The 12365-nt window shown below is 27.9% G+C and overlaps 2 protein-coding genes across 2 annotated transcripts; both read left to right on the forward strand.

The window, feature by feature from the left end:
* Nucleotides 1-3060: 3060 nt before the first annotated feature.
* Nucleotides 3061-4290, forward strand: LOC101494704 (2-hydroxyisoflavanone dehydratase-like). Its single transcript, XM_004505141.4, has one exon. It carries the CDS (start codon nucleotides 3134-3136, stop codon nucleotides 4052-4054), a length of 921 nt encoding a protein of 306 aa, XP_004505198.1. The 5' UTR covers nucleotides 3061-3133; the 3' UTR covers nucleotides 4055-4290.
* A 4760-nt stretch (nucleotides 4291-9050) lies between these two features.
* LOC101495029 (probable carboxylesterase 2) lies at nucleotides 9051-12078 on the forward strand. Its single transcript, XM_004505142.4, has 2 exons — nucleotides 9051-9741; nucleotides 11326-12078. Exons 1-2 carry the CDS (start codon nucleotides 9401-9403, stop codon nucleotides 11903-11905), a joined length of 921 nt encoding a protein of 306 aa, XP_004505199.1. The 5' UTR covers nucleotides 9051-9400; the 3' UTR covers nucleotides 11906-12078.
* Nucleotides 12079-12365: the final 287 nt, after the last annotated feature.

The raw sequence follows: 12365 nt of genomic DNA on the forward strand, positions 1-12365 counted from the left end.
ATTAAAATGTGGTAAACTACTTGTCTTTAATATGTATAATGTAGTTAACTTTTATTCATGATTCATTCTAGAAAGAATAAACGTATACTTAATTTTTAGTATGTTTTATGAATATTTTATAAATAAAAATATAAAGAGAGTTAAAATACACTATTCAAAACTTATATACCTGACAAATATTTGTCAAGAAATAGTAGTTTCGCTTCATCATTATTTTAAAAAGACTTTGAAACGTGATTCCAAACATTTTGTAGATGATTTTGAAGATGATTTTATCTATTTATATCAATCACAATTGATATGTCCGTATTTTACAAATAAACGTTTTATTTAGATTTTCTCTGTCTTCATATAGTCACCAAACTCTCACGATTCATACATGTGTTCCATGTAGATGTACAAATATTTTACTAATAAAGTAAGACAGTTGAAACAAATTATAAAGGTCCATGTTTGGACCCTTTCCACAAGAAGTCCATATTAGGGGGATATCTATCATTATTATTAATTACGTTACCGTGATTCTAATTTATACACGTATATAATGAATAGAGAGTACGCTTAGGTGAGGGATTAGAGGAGAATAACTACCATCTTTTATAGGTGAATTTGTCAAAATTGTTGTAAGACAGTTGAAATTTTTTAAAACGTAAATTTTGGAGCTTTATAAGATTACAGTAATTCAATATAATTCTAACAGACTTACCATGGCAACATTAAATATAAAATAAACTCATTTTTTTAAATCTTTCTTTTATTTCCATTACATGCTCTATGATTTTTTTTATTTTTAAATATCTTTATAATACTATTTTAGGAAATTTTTGAAAACTAAAAGAAAGATATAATCGTTAAGGCTTGCAAAATTGCACTAGGTATATCACTGATCTTTATGTTTTGTTTTAATACCTTTTTATATTTGCACTTAGTACTTTTTTTACTTCAAATTAGTAATTTTTTGTTTAGAAACATAAAAATAAAAAAAATTGGATTGAAATGTCATTTTTAATTCCTAATCCATCAAAATTAACAAAAAATTATTGTTTTCAGTTTTGCATCTAATATTGTTATTTCATTGTCAACTCAAATGAACTACTCAGATGCATATGCATGTAATTTCTATATAATTTAAAATTAATTTTAAAATTATGAAACATAAATTTTTGAAATTGCATCAAGATTCCCAATTTTATAATATGAGTTAAAGGGTTCAGAGAGATAGATATAGAAAATTAATTTCTAATTGTAATTAAATCTTCCATTTATTTATTTAATATAGAAGAGATTGAAGCAAACTAACTATTATTAAACGATTTTTTTAGTTTACTAGAAAACATGGAAATATCTTTGGAGCTCCGGTCTAAGAGAGATGTTGAGTGGGAAATTTTTTGATGTATTAGATTATTTACAATCATAAAATAATTAAAATTAAGATTACAAATTAGCAAGTATTTTGATTAATAAATATTTTAAATGAAATATAAGTTTTTAATTTATATTAAAATTACATAATTCTTAATGTTATCTTTTTCATAATGATGCTCACAATTTTAATTTTATAAAAGTTTTACATATTTAAGAAATTTTAAATATATGTATTTTAAGTAGATAAAATTTTGGTATTTCTTTCTTTCTTTTGGAACCACAAATTTTAGCTGTTAATTTAATATTTATTATTTCATCAATATTTAAACTCTTTTTTATTTTTAATTATCCAACTTCTTTAATCCCTAACTCAAACTAGTTGAGCCATCAAACCTCTCTTAATATAATTTTTATCTTAAATGATAATTCAGATAAACAATATTATTATTAAAAAAAATGCTAGAAACATAAATTTTCTTATTAACTAACAATTGTCTTGTCTATTTTAAGAATGAATTTAATCCAAATGCATAAATACTAATCCTTATGAATTTAAATATAAATAAATGTCGAAATATATATGGTTCAAATTTATTAGACCAGATACAATTCAAATTTTACTTATATTTATTTAAGTATGGAGACAATACTCTGTTAGGAAATTTACGCAATTAATTATATTAAAATTTCATAATCTAAATATGGTAAATTAACTTTATAAATATGTCTTATTTAATAAATTTGTACTTGTGATTCATTTTGGATAGAATATAATAGAGTTTTATACAAATATTCAACAATATTTTATATTTAAATCTCTGTGCATAAATTTTAAAATAAAATAATGCTATGACATGAGAGAATGATAAAATATAAGTTAAGTTACGTGTAAAACTTTCTTTTTTTAAATTACGAATGTCCTTATATAAATATTAATCTCTATTATTTTTAAAATAGTATTCTCTTCTTAAAAAAATATTCTTTTTATTCGTTTTTGTATTTTATAATATTCTATGTATTCTTTATTAAGTGCCATTTTTTAAAGAATTAAATTATTTTTTATTTATCATTTTTAAAATTTAAAGTAGTAATAATAATTATTTTGTTAAAATTATTTCTAATTATTTATTATAAACAAAAAGTAATGACTTAATTGTACTTTTTGTCCCTATATTGATGAAGTGTCATTTTTTCCGCTTATTTAAGCTATACTGTGTCTCAATATCTCATTCTATAATTGTATATGAAATCTATAATCATAAATAGTGTGGTGTGACTTAAAAAAATGACATTATATCAAATTTTAAATTAAAATTCTATTTAAAAACAAAAACCGGAGGGAAATAACATAGAGACTTCTTTCATAATTCTGTTAAATTAAGAGATCAAAACTACAATTGAATCAAAAATAATAAATAATTAAAAATACTATAAATAAAAGTCAAACAAAAATTTGAATACTAAGAAAAATATATGTATAATTTGAAAAGAAAATGCAGTATTGTACAAATAAATAAAGAAATTGAAAGATAAGATTTGATTGGAGAGAATAGTTAGGTTTTGACAAAAGGAAGTGACCGTTGGTTTAATGGTGAGCTAAACGTAACTTCCGAAGACAAAATTAGCCTTAACCTTACGTTGTCATTAGACACACCGATTCAACCGCTATCTCCTCTTTCACTCTCTCTTTATAAAACACAACAAATCATCCTCTTACATCACATCACCTTTTCATTCAATTCAAATCCTAAATACTACAGTACACACTATGGATCCAAATTCCAACGAAATCGTTCGCGAATTCCCCAACCTTTTCCGTCTCTACAAAGACGGTCGCGTCGAACGCCTTCTCGGCATTGAAACCACCCCTGCTGGCACCGACCCATTAACCGGCGTTCAATCCAAAGACATTACTATCAACTCTGAAACTGGCCTTGCTGCTCGTCTCTACCTCCCACCAAACGCCACTACCACCCAAAAACTCCCTCTCCTCGTTTACATCCATGGAGGCGCTTTCTGTGTCTGCTCTCCCTACAACACTGGTTACCACCATCACCTCAACACTGTTTCTGCACAAGCAAACATCGTCGTTTTCTCCATTCATTACAGGTTAGCACCCGAACACCCTCTCCCCGTTGCTTACGATGACACGTGGGAAGCCATTCAATGGATCTCTAAAGCTACCGACCCTTGGCTCGCAGACCACGCCGATCTCAACATTGTTTTCTTTGCCGGAGACAGCGCTGGAGGTAACCTCTCACATAACATGGCCATGCGAGGTGCAACGGAGGGGTTTGGATCGTTGAAACTTCAAGGGATAGTGTTGCTTCATCCTTTCTTTGGAAACGAGGAGAAAGACGAGCTTTTGGAGTTTTTGTACCCTAGTTATGGCGGACTTAATGACCCCAAAATACACGCTGCGAATGATCCAAATCTTTCGAGTTTGGGTTGTGGTAAAGTGTTGGTGTTTGTGGCAGGGAAAGATTTTCTTAGGGAGAGAGGAAGGACTTATTATGATGCATTGAAGAAGAGCGGGTGGAGTGGAGCGGTGGAGATGGTGGAGACTGAAGGTGAAGGACACGTGTTTCATTTGTTTGATCCCACTAAGGAGAAATCCGTAGCTCTTGTTCAACAGTTTATCTCATTCATCACACAAACTGCCAAAGATGTTAACTCTGCATCTTCCTAAATTATATCCTATGCATATTTTGCATCACTCTTGCAAAATAACCTATATACATACAAACCTATACTAAATAAATTGGGTGATTGGGAACTAAACCCTTTAGAATCATTTTTATAGTTTTCTTAGCTAACTACTACAAAATGTTTTCTTTTGGGTTATTGTTGTAACTCTGAAAACTAGAGTCCATGTGTTGACTTCTTCATATCCATGTGGACGGAATAAATCCATTTTCTTTTCAATTCTCTTGGTGCATGTTTATATTTTTCGGGTTTCACGTGGGTAATTGTGTATGCATTTTAAATTCATAATTGATATAAAACTAATTAGAATAAATTTATTAAACTTATTAAACTTCAAAGTCTGGTACATATAATTTTGTATTTATTGTAGTAACTTTAAAATTTCATATTAATTAATATCTTATATATGATGTTATTGGGAAAAGGATGGAAAATAATTCTCTGTAAAATCAACATATATACCACCTTCTGTTTGAAAAGAGAAAGAAAATCAATCATGAAGCATCCTCATCGAGGCCACCTTTTATGGAAGTTAAATGTGCCTAATTGTGTCAAGAATCTCCTATGAGACTAGCAAAGTCAATTCTTCGAACTAGAAGTAGCTTGGAAAAGAAAAAGTATGATATGAGATACAGCTTGCCCTGTCTGTTTTAATGATGCGAAGAACATCTATTTACACACTGTCGTCTAACACAACAAGTTTGAACATATGGATGCAAAAATGAATGAATATTAACACCTAGACTCTAGTATGTTTAAGTTCCAAATCAAATTAACAAGAAGAATAATAGTAATAAGAGTAACAACAAGAAGAGTAGAAACAACTCTTATATTTGCGAGCATAGCTATTTGTGAACTATTCATACTTGACTCGTTAATGTTCGATTAAGCTCATTTTTACAATCAATGATACAAAACATAGACACTACAAGCTCAATATTAAAAACAAATCGTGGATATATAGCTCATATTGGTCTTTAAGTTGTTATGGTCTTTTGTTGGTCTTTAAGTTGTTATGGTCTTTTGTTGGTCTTTAAGTTGTTATGGTCTTTTGTTGGGTAACGTTGCTCTGCTAGCAATAGACACGATATCTATCTCAATAAATAGGTGGGGTTTATATCTGTTTGGACTCATGCTTTTGTAATGATTAAGCTTAAATTGCATATTTTGACTCATGCTTTTGTAATGATAATGTTTTTAAACACTTTCTTGTAGTAGTCGATTTCACAAACTATTTGTTAAGTAATAGTATATTTTTATAGATTATCATATAATGTTAAAAAAACTATTGAGTACTAAATTGATAAGTTACAAAAGTAATTAAAAAATAAATTTTATAAATGCGAATAATTTAATTATAAATAACCTACATAATCCATACTTAATCCGTGTTATTTTTAAATAAATTAAACTTAAGCTTTTAATTAAGATTGTTTACATAAACAAGTCAAATGCAATATTTATCGGAGATTCATAAACTTGTTTGAGGGAATTAAAGTGACAAAGAGATCATGATTTCGGCAATTCAAATTTTCTCCGTAATAAAATTAATAATTAATTATTAATTACATTGTCTACTTAAAAAAAGTATCTTTACTACTAAATTCAAATTCAAATTTCAGGTGTGTCACACAACCAATTTACAACATTAAACCGAGAGTATGAATTTCAATAAACACCATACATGTTAATTAACCTGCCACATTATATAATTATACATATATCTAAGAATATTTTAGGGGTGACAATTCAAGCCATTATAGGTTATCATCTATTCAATCCGTCCACTTATTTATTCATCCAATCCATCAACAAAACTTAAAATTAATTAATAGATCAATCCATCCTACAATTTTTTCAAATCCATTACATATATTTTTTTTTTATTATAAATTTATAATATAGATAGCTTTATAAATATTATTATAATTGATCTAAAAAATATCATTTTAAAAAATAATTTCTGAAAATAAATTTATTTATTATTTGAAAAAACTGAAACTTTTATTTTTTGTAATAAACTGATTTTTTTTTAAAGCATTTTAAAAACCAGTTTTTTTATTAATTCAAAAATAAGTAATCTAATTGTAAAATAAAAATAAAGATTAAATATTATAATTTATTTATTTAAATATTAAATTAATAATATTGGTGGTTATTGAATCCGTCGCAAGCTGCCAGAGCTCCACCGTGATAGCTGTCGGAACTCCACCTTCTACCACTACCATCACCCGTCTATTATTTAATTAAAAATAAATAATAATATTTATATTACTATATATATTTAAAAAACATGTTTTCCTTTTTAAAGATACTGTTTCAGTAAACTGCCTTTTTCTTAAAATCAAACTGTTTTTGAAAATAATAAATAAAATGATATTTATTATTTTCAAAATAAGTTAATAATTTTTTAAATTTAATATAGAAAAGCATTAATTTTTTTAATATGATAAATAATATTTTTTTAGAAATTAATAATTTTATAATTTTTAAAATAACAAAAAAAAGTGATTTTTTAAATTAACATAAAAATAATATTTTAGACTAAAAAGAAAAAAAAATGAATTTTCCATCAAAATAAATTAAAGTTTTTATAATAATAAATATATTATTTTTTATAAATAATAACAAATATTATAATGGGTTTTTTATTAGATTATCCTTTTTTTTTTTTAATACCAATCTACCCCACTTTGAAATTAATATACCAATCTGCCCTACTTTTTTGCCCCAGATGCAAGTCGCATCCTGGGGCTGCGACCTCTTGAAAGGCAAAAATTTCAACTGCAACACATGGGCGCATCTTGGGAATGCGACCTCCTATTTTATCCACCAAAAATTCAAAAAAAAAAAAAAAAAAAACTTCCCAAGTGGGAGGTCGCATCCCCAGGATGCGACCATGTGTTGCAGTTGAAATTTATGCCTTTCAAGAGGTCGCAGCCCCAGGATGCGACTTGCATCTAGGGCAAAAAAGTAGGGCAGATTGGTATATTAATTTCAAAGTAGGGTAGATTGGTATTAAAAAAAAAAGGGATAATCTAATAAAAAAACCTATTATAATTCCTTAAAAGAAACAAATATTATAATTAGTTTATTGAAAAAGTTAAAAAAAAAGGGTAGTAATTTATATGGATTAGTTGAATACTTCTCCATTAAAAATATGATAATAAATGGATTGGATAATTTTTTATTTTAAATAGATGGATTGAATTGAATTTTTTTTTTTTGCAAACATTTTAGTGATTATTAATAATTTAATGGATGTTTTTTGTCTATCAATTATCATCCACATCTATCTATTTTGCCACCTCTATAAAATTCAAACAAAAATTAATAGTTTTCGATAGTGAGAAAAGGACAGTAGCTAGCCTAGCCAAGGGGCCCATGGTTCCATATTCACCCAACTAGTTTTACATTCTTTAATGTTATCCATAAATAAAAAATTAGACTATATAAAAATATAAAATGAAAAATGTACTAAGAAAATGAAAGGTTGTATAAAAAAAACCTTACTCTTAATTTGTTATTGTTAATTTCCTAATTTCTAAACATTTTATACTTCTTTTAGATCAAAATATTAATTTACAAACAAAAGAGTATAATAAAATTTGGAAGAGAGAAGAAAAGATGCAACAATACTTTGAAGAGATAGAGATTTAGAAACAAAGAAAAAAATGAGAAGATAATACTTTTGATGCACTTGCATGCTCACAGTCATTGTTGCATCTTCGTTCAGCTTATCACCCATTTACATTTACATCATTAGAAGGTTAAACAAATTGAGGATAAAAAAGAAAAAATAGAAATAAACCGAATACAACTCATTGAATTCTAATAGCAAAATAAATTGCAATGAAACTCATTGATTATAATTAAATGGCAATTAGTTTAGGATTTGATTCGCTTTTATTTCATGTCCTAACATTTATCACAAGACTCAGTTGGTGAAGAAGTTATCATATGTGTGTTGCTGATGTGGATTCTCTCAACCGTTAAATTTATTTATTTATTTTAAAAAAATTATATGTTTATTCTTTGAAAAAATTAATTTGAAGTTTGAATGATACTATTTTAGTCTTTTTAGAAGAGATAATTGCTATATTTGATGGATAAAAGTTAATATATTTAAACTGTATAATAAAATGTTAGAAAATCTTGTCATTAAAGTTTATAACCTCTTACAATACAAGTTTAGAAAATCTTGTCATTAAAGTTTATAACCTCTTACAATACAAGTTTACAGTCTACCGCAAGGTTAGTTCAATTCAATAAATGTTAGATAGACTTTAAATTTTTAACTTTGTAATAATATGTGAGTTTATTTCCTATTTTATTTAGAAAAAAAAAATGTGTACCAAAACAAAGTTTATAAATTTAGATTTAAAAAAACTTAAATATAATTTCGATAATTTATCTTTTATTTAATATCCGTGTGAGTCATTTATAGTTTTATTTATTTATTTTGTTACTTTATCTTTTATTTGTGGTATATTTTAATCACTTTTACTATAATTTTTTTTAAACAATTATATATTTGTTGTCATAAAATATTGAGATCAAATCTTAAATCCATTGTAAAGTTTGACGTGCAAAAGATGATGTGAAAATACAGTAAATTTTGATAAATGTCATTGATTTTGAAAAGTCTATATACGTTTTAAAATATGTAACAATAATTTTTTTCAAATACAAAACTATTATTGAATTAAATGAATTTTTTTTATAGAATGTTGTAATGTATAGATATTAACAATTGTTAGAATAAATTCTAAAAGATTGAATATTGTTATAACATTTATTGTAATAAAAACAATAATTAAAATATATCATTTATAAAAGTTAAAAATATAAATAAATAACTAAAATAAATATTACCTAAAAAATAAATAACTAAAATTATACAAGCATATTCATTTTATATTCTTAGAAAGAGTTTTGACGACAAAATGATAAGGTCCGCTCGCATCTTTAATTGGACACCACCGGCAAAAAAAATCTCTATGTGGCAACAACTAAAATTATACCGTAATGAATCAAATTACCCATTCATAGCAAATCATATAATACCCATCTTCCCTCTCAAAAAACTCACAAAACCATTACAAATAAATTTCAGTACACAATCCACAGGATTGAAACTCAAGGACCACCCTCAAATATGACATTTGATTGGAGAGAATATTGTTAGCTTTTGAAAAACCGAATTGACCTCCGAACCAGTTAAACCGTTATCTCCACTTTCCCTTTCCCTCTCTCTCTCTACAAAACACAATAAATCCTCTTGCATCACTTCACTTTTTCATTCAAGTTAAAATCTACACGCTACACTATGGATCCCAATTCCAACGAAATCGTTCGCGAATTCCCTTACCTCTTCCGTCTCTACAAAGACGGTCGCGTCGAACGCCTCCTCGGCACCGAAACCACTCCACCCGGCACCGACTCATTAACCGGCGTTCAATCCAAAGACATAACAATCAACTCTGACACCGGCATCGGAGCTCGTCTCTACCTTCCCCCGAACGCCACCGCCTCTCGAAAACTCCCTATCCTCATTTACATCCACGGCGGTGCTTTCTGCATCTGCTCTCCCTTCAACACTGGTTACCACCATCACCTTAACACCGTTGCCGCACAAGCAAACGTCATCGTTTTCTCCGTTCATTACAGGTATTTGAAATTATTTTAATCAGAAAAGTTGAAATAACTCACAGAATATGATTTAATTATTTGAAATCTACTCAACAAACAAAATGGTCTACGATAAATATATATCTATTTTATATAGTGATTATAATAAAATTAATAATTTTTAATTAACTTATAGCAAATATTATTCTTCTATCTCATAATAATTAAGGTATTTATAAATAAAAAATTAAATAAAAAATAATATATATTTTCAAAATTAATAAATAATATGTATTTTGTGTTTATATGTTTTAATGATATGCCAATATAATTGTATCCAGACAATTATTTTTCTAACTTATAATTAAGGAAATGCTTCATGTGACGCCCAAGTGGGATACATAAACAAAAGAGTGCATTTTGCCTTTTTATTTCAACTATCCATGAATTCTGCCAAACTCTAATTTTCACTTTTTTTTTTCACAAAATTAAAATGTGTGAGTGTCTATTTTTTGGCTGAAAAAATGGTCATATCAAATAGCATAAATGTAATAATTAATTACAATTGGAGAAATTTTTGGTTGACGACCGACACAACACATTATTCTTAGGCAAAACCCATGAAATTGTGAGATTTATCAATTTTTTCTTTACAAGTTCTGCAGAATAGTTTGAAAAAAGTTTGTATTGATATTATAATTTTTTTGATTAATAATATTTTTTAATTTATTTAACTATGTATTAATATGATATTTATTAAAATTAATTAAATTAAAATTTTTAATATCACATGTCATTCAATTATTAATAATTTAATTTTGTTAATATTAATTTTACATATCATATCCTCTTAATTTTAATTTTTTTACTCGGGGGTGATGACACCTATTTTTTATTTTTAAACATGAAAGTGGAGACGGCAGTGTCTGTTTTTCTCTCTAAAAAATAAGATCTTATTTCTTTCCTCCTTGTTTTTTATGAAAGCTTTTCTCCTCTTTTAATCATGCGCAAGCTAACTTTGTAAATCACCTTTTCCCAGTTTTTTTTTTTGGAGAAAAATTCTAGATTCATTCACATATCAGTTTGAAATATATGAAAATATGGAACTGTTGTTTTCACAAAACATGGTTAGAGAGATATACAATGACCCTCCCGTCTCCATTGTTTTTCTTATAAAAAATTAATATTTACTCGATCTCAATTCATTTGTAAATAAATTGTCAGTCTTTTAATTAATATCGATATTACACTAATATTATAATTTTGTAAAAATAATATTTTCTTTTATGTAAAATGATCGGCTCAATTATTATAGAAGAAGAGGAGTAATTAACATTTGGTATTGTATTTTTATCATTAGTGCTAGTGCCGAATGTTCATGAATCTGGAAATTTTTTCTCAAAAAAAAAAAAAAAAGAAGAAAATAAATGGTGATTTCGAAATGGTGCGGAAGCGTGTGAACGTGGAAGTGGAACCACTTTCCACAGGCAAGAACTTATTTATTTATTATTAGGGTTGATTTAGATTTGAATGATAAGAATCTTATTTTTATTAGTTGTGCCAAAGAGTAAAATGTAATTAACTCCTAACCTAACTATATGTAATGTTATCCGTTTATTACAGGTTAGCACCTGAACACCCCCTCCCTATCGCTTACGATGACACATGGGAAGCCATTCAATGGATCTCAAAAGGTTCTGAGTTGTGGCTCAAAGACCACGCCGATCTCAATATTGTTTTCATTGCCGGAGACAGCGCCGGAGGTAACCTCGCCCATAACATGGCGATGCGAGGTTCAACGGAGGGGTTTGGATCGTTGAAGGTTCAAGGGATAGTGTTGCTTCATCCTTACTTTGGAAACAATAAGAAAGACGAGCTTTTGGAGTTTTTGTATCCGAGTTATGGTGGACTTAATGACCCCAAAATACACCCGGTGAATGATCCAAATCTTTCGAGTTTGAGTTGTGGGAAGATGTTGGTGTTTGTGGCGGAGAATGATTTTCTAAGGGAGAGAGGAAGGAGTTATTATGAGGCGTTAAAGAAGAGCGGGTGGAATGGAGTGTTGGAGATGGTGGAGACTGAAGATGAAGGACACGTGTTTCATTTGTTTAATCCTTCTAAGGATAAATCGGTGGCTCTTGTTAAACAGTTTGTGTCATTCATGACACAAATTGAGAAACACATTCGTTCTTCATCTTTATAAATATTTTTAGTAAGAGAATAAAGTGTCATCTCTTTAATTAAACATATGGATGTAAAGTCATCTCTCAAAATATGATAAATTAGCTTCTCAATTGTTTAGTGTTACTTTGCAACTGGTTTAGTAAAGAATGATTAAACTGTTATTTTAAAACTAGAATTTATTTTTAGATGTTATTACTGTTGTAGGTTTTGAGTTTGTAGCAGATTTTAACTCTGGCAAACTGTGGGTGCTTGGTATGAGTTTGAAGAGCTTAAGAAGAGTGGGTTTTGTTGGTGAAATCATATTCAAATAGAACATTTGTGCTTAACATTTGCTATCCATTAAAATGCCTTCCACAATAAGAATTCATGGAATTTGTTAGTGTCAAAAGCCCTCACAAAGGGAAAAGCAGCCACAAAAGAGATATTTGTGGCGGCCTTAGGCAGCCACAAATAAGGTGGTCACAAACCCAGCTACAAAA

Source organism: Cicer arietinum, chromosome 6 (assembly GCF_000331145.2).
Source record: "Cicer arietinum cultivar CDC Frontier isolate Library 1 chromosome 6, Cicar.CDCFrontier_v2.0, whole genome shotgun sequence".
Taxonomy (NCBI): Eukaryota; Viridiplantae; Streptophyta; class Magnoliopsida; order Fabales; family Fabaceae; genus Cicer; species Cicer arietinum.